Here is an 18,147-nt window from a genome sequence, read left to right as displayed (position 1 = left end):
CCACTTTGAGGACCGCCTCTTGTAATATAAAAATACATGGATTTCACCCTTAAAAAAAAGTATGCGCGCACACACACCCACACACACACACACACACATATATTGTGTGTGTGTGTGTGTGTGTGTGAGAGAGAGAGAGAGAGAGAGAGAGAGAGAGAGGTGTACAAATGTGTTTGATCTTTTTTTCACATGGGTTAGATATTGGGCACTCTGGACTCTGTGGAAAGACAAGAATCACAGTCTTAAAGAGCCTACTTCTTTCATGTACCGCTATTTCTGGATGTTGCTTAGGCAATCCTTTTATGATTGCCTGTCTATTTGTCAGATAGATTACACTGTTTACGTGTCTTACAATGAAATTTTCTGATCTTGTATTTGTTGTTGGTCTCCACTGTGGGGACGGCCTCTTGTAATATAAATATACATGGATTTCACCTTTTTTTTTTAAGTGTGCGGGCGCGCACATGCACACACATATAGTGAGAAGAGAGAGAGAGAGAGAGAGAGGTGTAAAAAACAAAGCGAAAGGGCTAGCACTGGGAAAGGAGAAGTGCAACATGCTAGAAGGGTAGAAGACCCCAAGGTGACCAGGGAGCAAAAGGTGAAATGGAAGAAAAGAAAAGGGGGAAAGGGGAAAGAACCAACGGGCCATATACCTGCTTGAGGTTGCAAGAAAAAAGGGTGGGAAAGAACCAATTCTCCGTCTATCTGCTGCTATATTAGTTCTATCCTCTCCCATCATAGCCCCTCATTGTGGTCATATCCATTCTCCTTCTATCAGCTGTCACATTCTTCTGTCCTGTCCCATCGTAGCACCCCACTGTACTTATGTCTATTCTCCTATTCCTGCTGTAATAGTTCTTTTCCTCTCGTTTCTTTTACATGAATCGTAGCTCCAATCTTTAAAAAAAGAATCCTATAAGGGAGACGCACATCCAGTTCCTTTTCTGGCCTGCCTAGTAACTCCAATGTGAATAAGTCAGATATGGAACAAAGTTTTATCTCGACCAATGCTGGGATCCCTTGTATCATAAGTGAAGTGGTAAGCCTGTCGCTGTATCCCCTGTTACTCTTTTCTGTTCGGTTGTCTTGCCTGGACAGTGTTTTTCATCAAGTGAATGGTAACCCAAATCTTTAATTGAACAATTGAACTACTATGGGACACCTCTCCATTCCGGTGGTACTTGAGTGATACTATACAGCCTTTTGGTCGCATCAGAAATGCAGTAATCCTTATTTTATGGCGGTTATGTTGTATCTTTTGGTCTCAATCTCATTTGCAGTGGTCTTGCTTATTTTATCCCTTTCACTTGATTAGATAATTCAGTATGGTTTTTCGTCTCAAGTAGCAGGTCTGCATGGCCTGAGAGCAGATCACCAATTACCTCCACACAAACACAAACCACCTTAGAATGATGAAAAAGAGGTGGCCCTGAACATTTTGCTCCCATGTTTCAGTCACAGGTGATCAATCTGACAGCCATGGAATTTTCCATTCCTTAGTCACTTAGGTCGTTACCTCTCCACAAACACAAACCATCAGGTGGTCCAGAACATTGTGCTCCCATTTTTCAGTCCCAGGTTATCAACCTGACAGCCATTGGAATTTTCCAATCCTAAGTCACGTGGAATCTTTGCTCTTCAGTTGGTTGAAGATGTCAAAAACTATTGCCAATGTCTCTGCATGCTCACAAAAATGCAACCTTCAGTATCAATACCAGTTCTAGATACATGCCCTTCCCCCTTCCTGCACGGATTCAAGTTCTCTAGGTTTGCTAAAATCTTTCCCAAACTCATGCCCTCTAAAACAGCCTTCACAGGTTTTTTCTTTGCCCCCCATGTTTCCTCAGCTCCTCTAATTTATATGCATCCTCCCACCTGCCAGCGCTTGCAAAGATGTCTGTCATGAGAACATATGAAGCAGAAGATTCTGAATTCATCCGGATAACCTGCTTAAACCATCTTAGTCCTAAATCTGCCTCCCCATAAGTTTTACACGCACTGAGCAAAGCTACCCCCATTCCATCAGATGGAGGGCACCGCCTCGTTTCAAGAAATTCCTCTGCCTCACACAAATATCCTGATCGTGCCAGAAGATCAATCATGCAAGAATAATGCGTTATTGTTGGTCCAGTGCCATGTCCTTTTCTCATCATTTTGAAGTACTCCTGGCCCCTGAATACCAAGTTACCATGGCTACATGCAGTAAGAAGACACATGAATGTGATAGCATTCGGATTCGCACCCTGTTGTTGCATGTCCTCAAATCGTTCTACAGCCATGTTACCCTCATAGTTTATGCCATATCCTTGTATCATTGCATTCCATGACACAACATCTTGAACTGGTAACTTGTCAAATACTTTTTGTGCTTCTGAAAAGCAGCCCATTTTGGTATACATGTGGACCAAAGTGTTGGCAACAGAGAGCTCTCTTTCAAATCCTTTTTGTGCGATCTCAGCATGTATCTTTCTGCCCTTGCCAATGGCTCCTATGCTGCTACAAGCTTTTATCGCAAAAAAGAATGTGACAGCATTTGGAGAGATGCCCTCGACTTGCATCTGCTCAAAGCATCTCAGCGCTTCCTGAACAGGTCCATGCTCTGCATATCCTGCAATCAGTGCTGTCCAAGAAATGACATTTCGAGATGGCAGCTTGTTAAACACTTCCTGGGCATCCGAAAGCGAGCCACATTTCGCATACATGTCAACCAAAGTATTGCAGACAGACAGATCTCTTCCAAAACCTTTTTCTGCAATGTAAGCATGTATTTCTCGTCCCCTGCTTAAGGCTTCAATGCTGGCACAAGCTTTCAGGATGCAAATGTATGTGACAGCACTTGGAGAAACATCTTCCAGTTGCATCTGTTCAAAACATTTCAGTGCTTCCTGCCCAGGTCCATGCTCAGCATATCCTGCAATAAGTGCATTCCATGACACAACATTGCGAACTGGCAGCTCGCCAAATACTTCCAGTGCCTCAGAAAATAAGCCACACTTGGCATACATATGAACTAAAGTGCTGCCAACAATAAGATCGCTTTCAAATCCTTTCTGTGCAATCTCAGCATGTATTTCTCGGCCCTCGGCTATGGCTGCAATGCTGTCACAAGCTTTCAAGACACAAACAAAGCTGATAGCATTTGGAATGATGCCCTCCAGTTGCATCTGTTTAAAACATTTCAGTGCTTCCTGACTAGGTCCTTGTTCAGCATATCCTGCAATTAGTGCAGTCCACGCCACAACATTTCGAAATGACAGCTTGTCAAACACACTACGTGCCTCTGAAAGTGAGCCACATTTGGCATACATGTCAACCAAAGTGCTGCCCACAACAAGATCTCTTTCAAGTCCCTTTTCAATGATTGAAACATGAGTTTGTTGCCCTCTTTGCATGTCTTTCAGCGTTGCACATGCTTTTAGTAGAGCCATAAGCGTAAAGCTACTGGGATTAACGCTGTCCTCCTGCATTTTCTGGTACAAGTTGAGAGCATGCTGCGTTTGCTCAAGCTGAATATACCCTAAGATGAGAGAAGTCCATGAATGCTCATTCCTATAAACCAACCTGTCGAAAACCTGCTGAGCATCGCATATACGCTCACATCCCACGAACACTGGCACAATGTAGTTTCCAACACCTCTATGAGCTTCCAGCCCATTATTGCAAATACGTGCATGCACACGCTTGGCATACGCTGGATCTTTATTTTTCCTGCACTTCTGCAATATCCACATACACATTACAACGGAAGGCAACTCAGCCGTCCTGTCTAAAATACTCAATGTGTCCTCCAGGCTCCCCTCCTCCCAACAACTGCCGTGTTGGGGTCGTACAACCTCTGACCTAACGTTAGCCTTGCACACGCGTGGTGAACCCTCAGCAAAGCCAGGGTCTCCAGGATTTGAGTTTGCCTGTTCCTGCTTTGCAGGCTGCCCATACGTCTTGAACACATTAATTCCCAGGCTAGCCCCATTCTCAGCCTCATTTGTCTCAATTGTGTGTGTAACAGAGGCTACTTTATGACAACCGTGTATGCACAGAGAAGGTGCAGGGAATTCTGAGGGTCTCATCTGGCGGATAAAGGGAGAGAGCCGGTGCGAAGTCCTTCCATCTGCTGCAGGTTTGCTGCTGCTCCCGTCTTGGTAAGGGCCTCGGAGCACAGCTTCTGGGCTGGCTCTAATTGCTAACATGGTTGGCACATCGCTTAAGAACAAGAAGAATAACCTTGTGTATGCTAATATGTCCTCAAGAACATTGATAAATATTTATAAATTTATCAATGCTACAGGACATACTCTCATTGATAAATGTATATTTACTGTAGGCAGTCTAGACGGAAGTTTTCTTTTCCTAAGCTCTCCTTGAGCACTATACGTTGATGTTCAAAAGATCTAATGGTATGCTTTATTTTTGGATGTGTGAATTGCTTCTTCTTTTTTGGGGGAGTGAGAGCATGGATTAAAAGACATGCTTCCTCTCAATTCTTATTCTTGGTGCATTGTCGTTTGTTCATCTCTAGCCATTGAGAGTAAGCTTCTTCTCAACTTTGTTTTGAGCATGGTCTTGGTGGTTTTTCACCCTAGTCGATCAAAGCATGCCAAGCTATTTCCCATCATAAAAGCTTAGCATGGCAGACTCTTCACCGAACTTGGCTGAGGCTACCAACCATCGATGAGCAAGACTTGCCATCTCAAGCAAAGACTCATGAATTACAGAGTTTCGTTGAAAGATTGACAATCGCAAATGCTTAATAACAAAGATGAAACACTGTGGGTGCTATAAATTGCTCCACATCCAGAAAAGCAGATTCAATAGAAGGAATTCGAAGAGCAATCGGAAAAGCATGGTCTTCTTGAATTCGGCGACAATAAGGTAGAATGAATTCACTTTCCCATCAATCCGTCTTTGTGTCACAATTCTGTGGGCTATCAAACTAAGCATATCACTTGTGAACAAATTTACATTGATAATGATCAAAGTGACAAACACGGCTCTGACTCCAACTACGTTCAAGTTGCTTAACGAATCAAAGACCAGAGGTCGTTCGAGAGAAAAAAAGAGTTCAGCGTGAGTTGATCTCTGTGCTTGAAGCATGGCACTAGCCTGAGCTGGTCCCTCAGTCACGTCTTTGCCCGAAGCATGGCACTAGAATAAAATTAGTTGAGACCTCTTCTCTTGTGTGTCAATGTATTCTTTGAAATATCGTGGAGAATCATCTGCAATTCATGTAGGGTTTAGAGCACGGTAAAGCTTTGCCCATCGTCAATTGATTAATGCAAATGATATGAACGACTGTCTTTTCATTAGTGGAATAGCTGAAGATATATACACTCCAACGTTTTGAACAATCCATGCATTGCACCGTGTTTGGAAATCGCAAAGAAGAAAAAGGAAGTCCAGCAATTAGGATTGGGAATGAATAGCAACAACAATACAACAATTGGGATTGGGTTGCTTCACTTTATGTGCTCGTCACTGATGCCTCACACATCTCACCATCATTTTTTAGTAACTTCGAGCACAGCTGCTAAGAAAAAGCAACCTAGCTTTTGTGACTATGCCCAAAAGCAGCATCTAGGAAGGTGGTGAGTCATAGGTACAACATCTTGGCGAGTCGTAGGTACAGCATGAAAAGCTCTTGATGGAAGTATAGCCTTCGAATTGCTTCAACTCTTTCAATTGTCTGCTTGATGTGAGAATTTTGTCTGAAGGCGGAGGTGGAATTGGGGAAGAAAAAACAAAGTCCTCACATGGGACGAACGATTTTTTAAAACTATCCATCTTTCTTGCATCTATCTCTTACGCGAGGAGGCATCCTCGATTCATATGCCACACAGTAATATGAACGAGCAGCATGTCCTTCAACCTCCTCCTCCTCCTCCACCAACCTTGCATATTTGCCTACTTGCAATTCTTGGAGAAACATTCCTAAGGTGATAATTCTCCCGTAGCCAAGCGAGCGATCACCCATTGCCCAAGAGGGGTGTTTCGTGGGGATAATCTCAAGGTGTTATACGAAAGAGGATCGCAAATACATCATACAACCTTAGTAGGCATCCTCAACCACCAACTGAGGTACCTCCACCAACCTTGCATATTTGCCTACTTGCAATTCTTGGAGAAACATTCCTAAGGTGATAATTCTCCCATAGCCAAGCGAGCGATCACCCATTGCCCAAGAGGGATGTTTCATGGGGATAAGCTCAAGGTGTTATACGAAAGAGGATCGCAAATACATCATGAACCTTAGTAGGCGTCCTCAACCCGGGGGATTCACTCTTCATTAAAGGGGGACGTCACCTGCGTGCATGAACTTCAAGAAAACCCCCTATTTAAGATCCACGTAGGATGATAAAACACCCCTATTTAAGCTTATAAGATACCACCAAAATTCCATTATGTCCCCCCCTTTCCTTAAATCTACATTCTCTCTCAAGCATTAGATTACACAATAAGCAAATTTAGGTTACTTTCCCTATGACTATTTAAAACCATACACAAAATCAAACTTGTTTGGACTAGTTACCCAAGTTAACCTATATTATGTCCCCCCTTCTTAAATATGACATGGTCCCCCTAGCAATATTGGGGAAAAAAAAGGGCCCCCACCCCTAATGTATAAGCTTATGCCTCATTTCAAAAAAAACCCCTATTGTACACTCACGTGATATCATAAGTTTCCCCTTGTGAATCCCCCGGGGTCCTCAACCACCAACTGAGGTATTAGAATCAGGAGTCCCCGCTTTACCCTACGAAGTAGTCACTTATCTTGTTTCCTTCACCCAACGACAGATTTAGAGCTGAGACTGAGTTGGAGTATATTTTAGCGGACCTCAAGTCCACGAAATCTAAGGAAAATGCACTTCTAATGGGAAAATTTGTAGAGCCTCTTGTGGATCAATCAAGCTACATTACCCAAAGAATATTGGAGGTCATGTCTCTCTACCAAGAAGCTGTTCAAGGGCACTCTATTACCCCAAGTTGTCTTCTTCTTCCAAACGATTCGTATCTTAATAGATGATGAAGACTATAAGGAGCATATCTGTCCCCCTTTCCTGCTATGTCGATCAGGAATCCTGGTAAGTTCTTTTAAAAAATAATCAAGATCATCGATATGGTGCAATTGAAAACATTGGCTGATGTCTATACCCAATCGCCTAATGGAGTCAATCACTTCTCCTATAATCTCCTATGAGGAGAATTCAACAAAATCCTTAAGTTTAATAGTAGCAAATGTATCCTCCAAGTTTTGGCTTTGAATCCAATGATCCACCTACTAAATTATATCTAAAGTATTGATAAAAAATAGGTTTTACAAGTCCACTACCAAATTTGAATCTCAACACCCTCATGTACTTTGCTTGTTTTCTATTTGTGGGCACAGATTAACATGGGAGTCAGTAGAAAGATCCGGGCTTTACAGTCAATATGCATAAATACGATTACGGCTATTGACATCCAAGTAATATGCCAATATCTTATGCATTCGCGAGACTTATTCTCGGTGCTTATATTCTCGGCACTCAGGGAAGAGCCCGTTCCCTTGGATTATAGCTCTTTGAGGAAGGAAGCGTGCCGCCTCCCCACCCACTTTATGTGTGGTTATAATAATTATATATTATATATTATCATAAAAATATTTTCAAGAGATTTTCAATTGCTCATCCATTCAAAATTGCTTGTTTTCAATCTGAATTCTTACAACATTCCTCTCTTTTGATGCATGTTCTCGATGCGAGGGAGCAAGGAAACCCAAGTTAAATGCAAGATCAAAAGATATCAACACTTTTATTCATACGATTGTAGACCATGTGACAATATTGTATCGACTACAATGAGGATCAGTTATGAGCTCTTGTAAGTGTCGCCTTATTCATGTATTTGTTGGGCTTCAACTCCCAAATCGCACAATCAATGTGGAGATGTCCAACTCAATAATAAATCACCACCCCTAAAATTTGCAAGGAGGATCACGTCCTAATGGACCCTATGTCATGTCTTATGTCCATATTTTTACTCGTTCATTTTTGTCCTTTAAATGCTACAATTCAGGTTCAATTTTGAGTTAGTAGTTATGTGCTCCATGATAGAAAGGCTGCATACCGCAAATCTAGTTATACATTTATCAATGTATAAAGAGTTCTTTTGTGAATTTTGCCTTCTTGCTATAGTGGAGGATTGAAACTCTTTTGTGACTTTCAATGATGCTATAGGACATACTCGCTCAACTTATCATTGATAAATGTATAAATATACATTGATAAATGTATATTTATACATATATCAATTTATAAAGAGCTCTTTTGTGAATTTTTCCTTCTTGCTATAGTGGACGATTGAAACTCTTTTGTGAATTTCCACATGTAATTTTTAAGCGTGTTTATGGAGATCATGTTACAAAAATTGCCTATTGATAGCCCAAAAATTATTTGCTTTTGTTTTTTCATCTAAAAGCGCTTGCTTTACCACTATGCTAGGAGGCAGTGCCCATGTGCACATGTGCACTCTTGTTATTTTTCAAAATCTAAGTACTAGGGCTAAAATATCACGATGTGGGTTTTGAGAGTTTTGGCCTTTTCAAGCAAGAGCCCCCCCCCCCAATGAGGACTCTGAACTCTTTTCCTTTTTTTTTTCACCTTACCTCCGTGGTGCCCTTCATGGTGCGGCGAGAGGGTAGTATATGCTACGTTTCGGGGCCCGTTTTGGTGGCATAAGTTTTTTCGTAGGCACTCAAAAAAATGGCCTGTTTCGGCTGTGCGACCATTGTTCTGCAGGTCGGTGAAAAGTTGCCATAGAAATTGCATCGTATGCCTATGCGCAGAGATATTGGGAGTGACAGTATCATTCTTATTGCCTGTTAATGCAAAATCGTCACTAGGAAGTGACTCTGTGGTCAAATACCACTTTCGTCAGTTTTGCAGATTTGCCTTGTGAGGCAAAAGTTGTGTTTTTTGCAGTGAGAGAATATTTTGCAATGTTTTGTAATGGCGTTTGACTCTCTTTCATAGATTGTCGCTGAAAAGCTTGACAAGAACAACTTCTAAGCATGGAAGTTTAGAATGACAAATTTCCTTATGGGAAAAGGCTATTGGGATTCATTACAGGAAATGAAGAAGAACTAGTTCTTCCTAATGTTCCCAATCAATAGGAAATGCAGGCATTTAAAGGCTGGCATGAGAGAGCCAGAAAAGTTATGTACTGGCTGCCTATCAGTATTTCAGATTCTATGATTGTGCATATTCAGGATGCAAGCACGCCAAAGGAGGTGTGGGATACTTTGGCAAAAATGTATAGCACAAATACACAAGCCAAGAAAATGCAGCTCAAGCAGGAGTTGCACAATGTGCAGAGAGAAAATATGAGCATCAATGACTACCACATGAAGGTGAAGAAGATTGCAGATGCACTTGCTTCCATTGGGTCGCCAATGGAAGATGATGATTTAGTTTCTGTGACCTTGAATGGTCTAGGAAAGGATTATGCACAGTTTTGGACATCCATTGCCATCCGTGAAATACACAAGCCAAGAAAATGCAGCTCAAGCAGGAGTTGCACAATGTGCAGAGAGAAAATATGAGCATCAATGACTACCACATGAAGGTGAAGAAGATTGCAGATGCACTTGCTTCCATTGGGTCGCCAATGGAAGATGATGATTTAGTTTCTGTGACCTTGAATGGTCTAGGAAAGGATTATGCACAGTTTTGGACATCCATTGCCATCCGTGAAAAATTTCCTGATTTTGAGGAGTTGATTGCTCTCCTAATTTTTGAAGAGCAGAGAAATGGTGGTGCATCTTCTTCAGGAGGAACTTCAAAAGAAACTGTCTTCTACTCAAATGCTGGAAGAGGTAGAGGCAGAGGTAGAGCAGGTCGATCTGGAGGCCGTGGCAGAAATCAGAATATGCAGCAAATTCAAGAAAACAAGTCCTAAGGAGGAGGACATGGTAACCTTAGAGGCAGGGGGAGCCAAAGAGGTCATGGTGGATGGCAGAGAGGCCAAAATGCAAACATCAATGTTGAATGCTACTATTGTGGTAAAATGGGTCATGTGGCTAAAGACTGCTACAAAAAGCAAAATGACATTATGAATGGAAAATTGCAGCAAGGCAATTATGCATCCTCTAGTAGACATGGTGATGATAGAAATGAGCATTTGTTTATGGTGTAGCACATGACCAATTCTATGACAAGTGCAGAAGAAAGCAATGATGTGTGGTATGTTGACTCAGGTGCGTCAAACCACATGACAGGTCATGCAGAATGGATGCAGAATGCAAGGAAAATGAAAAAACCAGGATTTGTGGAGACTGGTGATGATACTGCACATCCTATTGTGCAGATTGGTAAAATTCCTTTGTTTATGCAGGATGGGAAAAAGAAATACCTGTCTGATGTATTTCATGTTTAGAACATCACCAAGAACCTGGTTTCTGTTGGTCAAATGGTTGAGCAGGGCTTGCAGGTCAGACTTAATCCTCATGGATGCTTTGTTGAGGACATGAAAAATAAAGGTTGCTTGATAGCAAAAGGGAAGAAGAAGGGCAGGATGTTTACGTTGGATGTGGACATGCCTGAATTGAGTGCAGCAATGTTTGCACATGGGACTGGTGTAGTTGCAGATATTGATATCTGGCATAAACGCATTGGTCATGTTAATGTACAGCGACTTAAATTAATGCAGGCCCAAAATATTGTTGTAGGATTGCCCAAGTTCAAGGTTGCAGAAATGCATAAGATATGTGAAGCCTGTCAATTTGGAAAACAGGCAAGGAAACCATTTCCTAGACATGTTCAAGAGAGTAAGAGGCCATTGGAATTAATCCACTCTGATGTGTGGACTACTAAAGCTGCATCTATTGGAGGCTGTCATTATTTTGTTACTTTTATTGATGACTACAATAGAAAAGTTTGGGTGTATTTTATGAAAAAGAAAAGTGAAGCGCTTGGGCATTTCAAAGCTTTCAAAGCTATGGTTGAAAAAGAAACAGGCTTGCAAATAAAATGCCTAAGGTCAGATGGAGGGGGAGAGCACCTCTCAAATGAGTTTGCAAGGTTCCTACAGGAGCATGGCATAAAGCAGCAATATTCATGCAGTCATACCCCATAGCAAAATGGACTTGTAGAAAGGAAAAACAGGCATATTGGAGAGGTATCTCGTGCCATGCTCAACGAAAAAGACCTGCCGGATTTTTATTGGGCTGAAGCAGTTGCTACAGCAGTCTACATAATGAACAAGACTCCCACTATAGCAATACATGGTAGGACACCAGAGGAGAGGTATACTGGTAGGAAACCAGATATTTCTCATTTGAAAGTTTTTGGTTGCATTGCATATGTTCATGTGCCAGATGAGTTGAGATCCAAGTTGGATCCAAAAGCTCAGAAGTGCATCTATATTGGTTATTCTCTGTAGCAGAAAGGGTATAGATGCTGTAACCCTTCTACTCATAAGTTTACAATAAGCAGAGATGTTTTTTATGAGATGAGTAGCTGGTATAAACCAGTAAATGTGGTTGATGATGTAGATGCACAAAATGGTAATGTTGCATAGAATTCACAGCAGCAATCACAAAATATTAGTGGACTTGTAGTGTCCTCTAGCAGTGGTTCACATACTTCGCCATGGATAGGCAGATTGAGATCAAGAGAATCTCCTCAAAGCAATGCAGATAGTGGTATGCAAGTATCACGAAAAGGAAAAGAGAAAGTAGATCAACCCATGGTTGATGTGAATGCAGGTCACTCTTATGTGGATGGTGAATCCAGTGGCTCAGAACATAGCATTGATGATGAGTTGTTACACCTGGAGTAAGGAAGACCAGGGATGTTTTGAGAGCACCTGCTAGTGAGCCTATTTTGCGCAGGTCTACCAGAGTCAAGTATCCTATGGATAGGCTGAAATATGATGGATTTACAGCCATTCACTATGCCTATATGGTCAAAGTGATACAAGAACCAGAACCCACTTCTTTTGAGCAAGCCATGGGAAAAGAAAAATGGGAGAAAGCCATGGATGAAGAAATGGATGCCTTGGAAGTAAATGCTACATGGGAATTGGTGCCTTTGCCTAAAGACAAGAATGCAATTGGCTGCAAGTGGGTCTATAAGGTGAAGCACAATGCAGATGATTCTGTGAGCAGATACAAGGCAAGATTAGTTGTCAAGGGGTATGCACAAACATATGGCATTGATTATGAAGAAACATTCAGTCCGGTTGCAAGGATGGCAATTGTAAGAGCAGTCATTGCTATGGCTGCATCGAAGGGATGGTCTTTACATCAGATGGATGTAAAGAATGCCTTCTTGCATGATGATTTGCAAGAAGAGGTCTATATGGAGCAGCCACCAGGTTATGTGCATGTTGTTCATCCTGAGTTTGTTTGCAGGTTGAAAAAAGCCTTGTATGGCTTGAAGCAAGCACCCAGAGCATGGTCTGACAAGATAGGATAGTATCTTTGTCACTATTGGCTTTCAGATTTCCACGGTAGGTTTCTCACTTTATGTGAGAAAAACAAAGAAAGGTATTATGCTGCTTGTCATTTATGTTGATGATTTAATCATCATAGGTGATAGTGATGAAGATATACTTTAGGTGAAAATGCTATTGAAGCAGAAGTTTGAGATGATTTGGGAGAGCTACGTTACTTCTTGGGCATTGAGGTGATTAGATCCACAAGTGGGATATGGCTCTTGCAGAGGCAGTATGGACTAGACATGCTGTCCAAATATGGGATGATAGGCTGTAAGCCTATTTCAGTTCCTTTGGAGTAGAATGTGAAGCTGAGTGCAGATGCAGGTGAGCTTTTGGAAGATCCTACTATGTACAGACGCATAGTAGGAAGTTTGATTTATATGACTATTACCAGGCCAGATTTGAGCTATGCTATTGGGTTGGTAAGTTAGTTTATGGAGGCTCTAAGGAAACCACATTTGGATGCAGCTAGATGCATACTGAGGTATGTGAACTCCACATTGCAGTATGGACTATTTTATGAGACTGGGGTTTAGATACAGTTGCATGGATACACTGATGCTGATTGGGCTGGTAGTATTTCTAATAGACGATCTACCAATGGATATGTGTTTTCTTTTGGGAGTGGTGCAGTCACTTGGAGCAGCAAGAAACAGCCTACAGTTGCTGTCGAGCACAGAGGCGAAATATAGGGGTGCAGCAATGGCTGCATGTGAGGCAGCTTGGTTGCATAAGCTGCTTTATAATATGCATCAATCTATAGATGGGCCAGTTGTCATTTATTGTGACAACATGAGCAGTATACACTTGGCAAATAACCCAGTCTATCATGCTAGAACAAAGCACATTGAGGTGCATTACCACTATGTGCGGGAGAAGGTTCTAGTAGGTTTTATTGATCTAGTTTATGTCAGCATAGAGGATCAGGTAGTTGACATATTCACGAAGCCATTGGGCATAGAGAAGTTGCGCAAGTTCAGAGACCTGCTTGGTGTAAGGAATTGGGATTGAGCTTGAGGGGGAGTGTTGAGATATCGAGCTCCACTCGTGATATGCCAGGGTGACCGTTGTGCATTTATGTCACTGACTTGTTAGCTGCAGATGCGATTGGTACACCGCCCATGAATAATAGCTGGATGACAGCTACCTGTATGTACTCTAGTTAGTGGCTCAGTTAGTATGCCACCTAGGTTAGTTGAGTTTGGCTTGAGACCCACATATAGGGTTCATCTATTCCTTTTTGTAAGAGAGAGAGTTTTTTGGCTTTCACAACTAAGAAGAGGAAAACTGTTTTCAGCCTCCACCTTTGTGTGTATTCCCCCATTGTGTATGTGAGAAAGCTGCAAGTGAGACTCCTTACCTCTCTCCCACTCTCTTCACACATAGAAATTTCAAGACCATGAGTTTAAGATGGAGGTCAAAGTCCACAAAGGTGTGTTGTACCACTTTGAGAGTCCGCTAGATACATACTAAAATACAAGTAGTACTCCATCCACCATGACATACAAGTAGTACTCCATCCACCACGACATACAAGTAGTACTCCTTTCACCACTACATCCAAGAAGTACTAGGAAGCCTAGAGCTAGTAAGGTTCAAGTATGGAGACAACTAGATCAGGATTCTATTATTAACATGGTGAAATTGGCACCGTGTAGATGAGAGATAACCATGATGAATTGATTTTGGAAAACATGATTATACAGGAGCGTATGTTGGGTCATAAGAAAAAGAAGGGGGTAACAAAATGGGGGAAATCTTTTGGCGAGCTTTTTAATGTGAGCTTTTTTACCATTTCCTTTGTTTTTGTGAGCTTTTTTTAGAAATCCATACATGTTTTTGTTATAAGAAAGATGGGGAGGTTAGAAAGAGGGGAGAGAATATAGGATATGTTCATTTTCATAGCATATGGGAGGGGTGGAAGAGTGTATACTATGCACAAGGGGGGGGCGGATATGAATGGCAGTAGGAGGCAAAAAATTATGGAAGATATGTCCATATTCAAAGTAGAAGGGAGGAACTATGGGAGATATGTACATTTTAAAAGTGTATAATTTGAAACTTTTGACCTCATATTTGGATTCCTCGTCGAATTCCGGTCATTTTGAGTACCAACATGACCATATTCTGATAAAAATTGGAAAACTAGCGCAGACTCAAAATAGGCCCCAAACAGGCCAAAATGACAAAAACACCATTTTTCCAATTTTTATCAGAATATGGTCATGTTGGTACTCAAAATGACTGGAATTCGACGAGGAATCCAAATATGAGGTCAAAGCTGTCAAATTATACACTTTGAAAATAAATAAATTTTCCACATGCTCTCCCTTCCCCTTTACATTTAGTAGATGAACATAACTTTCACATTCCTCATCCTCTCTCTCCTCCTTGCACTCCTCTTTGCATACCTTATAAGTTCCCCCTCTACGTTCTCCACTATGATAATGAATATATGTTCCAACTCCCCTCCCCTCCCTTCTCCATGCCACCTTACCCATGTGCCCGTCCCTCCCCCTTTCCTTTATCTCCCCTCCCCCCCCTCTCTCCTCTTAACTGCAATCACAACCCAAACTTTCAACCCACCCCACTCCATGACCCCCCCCCCTCTCTCTCTCTCTCTCTCAGGTGAATGAAAAGCTCGCAATATTCATGAAAATTGAAAAAAAGCTCATGACAAAAAGCTCACCAAAAAATCACACCCTAACAAAACCACTTAACATGTCACCATTGGAGATCTTAAGTCATATTGGGAGGCCTTGTCCTCTTCCTCAAAATGTATGATCAGTTGGATTCATCACATGGGTTGCTTGTGAGACAAGAAGACTATAGGGTTGAACTAAAAAAAAGCAGGAAGACCATGAGGACCACTACATGTTGTCATTCAGTATTATCCTATGAGAAATCCAACGGGGTGATGACAAACATTTTTTTTTTTGCATATGCTAAGGTTGAGGTGATAGCATGTGCTCTTGACAAGGGATTGATGTACACAAGTTGAGGATATCTAGCAACTTTAGATAAGGTAACAATATTATGGTATGCATGCCACTAGACTGGGAAATTTGAATCATGATGGCAATATTGGAAGTAGAATTTCTTAAAGCTTTCCCTCTTAATGAGGTTATAGGGGTCAGCCATACACACAAAATGCAGATTCCTTCTAAATTTGGTCTCAAGACCAGTTCTAGCTTTGACACAATCCCTTTTCCCCATTCATGTGCAAACTAAATTTTTAGTATTTATTAGATTGTTACTACAAAGACTTGAGATATTATTCATTATTTGAATATTATTACAAAGACCTGAGATATTGTTCATGTAATCTCTCCTCGTAAAAGACAGTAGAGACACTCTCATTTCTCTCTCTCTCTCCCTCTCAACAGAGACACTAGGGCCTAGGACAATCATCGAGTTGGACCCCCCCCCAAGGTTTTTATTACTTGAGAGAAAACTGAGTACAAGAGTTCAATGTGGAAGCTGTTCATACAAAAATCCAAATGTGAATAAATATTACATGAGCTCTAAGGCTTCCCTTCTTGGCAACAAGCCACTTGTCAATTTCTACATTACTTTCCTAATTACATGCCACTAAGGGCAACTCTGGAGTCTTCGAAGCACTTGGCCACACGAACCCCCTCCCAGACTCTTGTTAGGCTCTCGTAGCACTTAGGAAAATAACTCTTCCTAGTACCTGCAATAATTAATTAAAGCACACCACCATGCCACCCATTAATTATTAGTGCTTTGCATGCAAATAACACATTGTGGACTAATTCTAGTCACGGTGTGCATCCCCACTGAACACATGTGCACACATAACAAATATAAAAAAATATATTTATTCTCCAGTTGACCAAAATCAACGCTCTTGATCATAATTAAGGGGCTTTGACCAAGGGTCGAGGCACCTTAATTATAGTCAAGTCTCTCCAACTGAAGTTGGCACAACTCTCCAACCAAAGTTGGCACATCTTGGTTAACCATAGTTAACCCTCTTGGTGCATGCCAAGTCTCATTGACCAAAGTCAACACTCTCTGACTGTGGTCAACTATGTGGTTCTTTGGTTAACCGCAGTTAACCGTCTTGGTAATAAACCAAGTCTCCTAGACTGATGTCAGGTTTACTTGACCAGAGTCAAGTATCTTTGGCCGTAGTCAATTCTTTGACCATAAAAAGAACTCTTTGACCATAATTAAGACAGATAAAAACTCTTTAATTATGATAAGATAAATGGTCAATTGTACTTTGACTTAGGATATTTATGTTGTGGTGACATCCCCTTGGCTTCTATTCAGTTGACCTCAATTGAAAAGCTTTCTTGTAAACATCCAAAAGTTGTGGATGATCAGATAACATGTTTTCATCCATCCACTTGGCATCTAATGCCGTATAATTCTTGAATTTTACAAGATATCTGTAAAACTCCTTGTCCTGAGGGCCTTTGCGTACAATATGGTACACAATCTGCTCTAGCTGAAGGACCTTCTCTAGCTCATCCACTTCTAGTGGATCCTCTGATAGTGGCTCTATAGGCTCTGGCCCCTGGAATTGATTTAGAAGACTCACATGGAATGCATTGTGAATCCTCCAATGCTCTGGCAATGCCAACCTGTATGCAACCTCATTTATTCTTTCTATAACCTTGAAAGGGCCATAGTACCTGGGAGATAACTTTGCATACACTTTCTGTTTGGTTTTAAACTTGCGGAGCCTAGCTTTCTTGAACTTTAAAAGTACCCAATCCCCTTCCTTGAGATCTAACTGTCTCCTATGCTTATTTGCAGCTCTTTTATGTTTCCCTTGAGACCTTTCGTCTGGACTTGGCTATAAGCTATCTGGAGATCTGTCAAAAACTGATCAGCTACAAATATTTCGTCCTTGGTCCTTAGGATAGGTGGCAGAATCACCTTTCCATAGATGACCTCAAAGGGGGCTTTCCCTGTAGAGTTGTGTACTGTATTATTGTACGCAAACTCTACCAATGGTAGGTACCATGCATTGCCATGCAAATGGGTTTACAAGCTGAAGATGTCTCTAGTAGATGCATTGCCTAAGTATAAGGCAAGGTTGGTAGGCAAGGGTTTTAAGTAGGAGAAGGGTATTGACTTTGTTGAGATCTTTTCCCTAGTGGTGAAGATGACTACCCTTCGTAAAGTGCTTGCATTGGTTGCTAGAGAGGACATGGAGCTTGTCCAAATGGATGTAAAAACAACTTTTCTACATGGAGATCTTCATGAGAACATCTATATGCAGTAGCTAGAGGGGTTTTTTGTGCAAGGCATGAGAGTGCTCTCAACGGAAGCAAGAACGGAAGAGGGAGAGAGAATCAGAGAGCCACACAAGTTTTGGTGGGTGCAGAACACCCTAATCTTCTTTTTCATTCATTTATATATGTGTTTGAGTATTGTACATAACTGGGGTAAAGGCACAGTGACCTTTAACCCCCACAACCTCCCACTTAAAGGACAATGTGCCTTTAAGGGAGAACAACCAGTGAGCATACTATCCAATGCCCATCAATACACGACAATACTCAAACCACTGACTAGGTAGACTCTTCGTCAGCATATCTACAGGGTTATCATCTGTATGAACCTTGACAAGCTCTATGTGCTTGTCCTCAAGTACCTCCCTGATGAAATGGTACCTAACCTCAATGTGTTTGGTCT

At 41.5% G+C, this 18,147-nt stretch overlaps 1 protein-coding gene across 1 annotated transcript; it reads right to left on the bottom strand.

Moving 5' to 3' along the window:
* Positions 1 to 404: 404 nt before the first annotated feature.
* On the bottom strand, positions 405 to 4,190 carry LOC147879752 (putative pentatricopeptide repeat-containing protein At3g05240). The gene has a single exon (XM_087371929.1). It carries the CDS (start codon positions 4,188 to 4,190, stop codon positions 1,815 to 1,817), a length of 2,376 nt encoding a protein of 791 aa, XP_087228055.1. The 3' UTR covers positions 405 to 1,814.
* Between the last annotated feature and the right edge of the window lie 13,957 nt (positions 4,191 to 18,147).

This window comes from Dipteris shenzhenensis, chromosome 33 (genome assembly GCF_047967505.1).
Source record: "Dipteris shenzhenensis isolate YYH24624 ecotype China chromosome 33, Dip_SZ_1.0, whole genome shotgun sequence".
NCBI lineage: Eukaryota > Viridiplantae > Streptophyta > Polypodiopsida > Gleicheniales > Dipteridaceae > Dipteris > Dipteris shenzhenensis.
The sequence above is the reverse complement of the archived record's forward strand: the minus strand, read 5'-3'. Positions and strand labels throughout refer to the sequence as shown.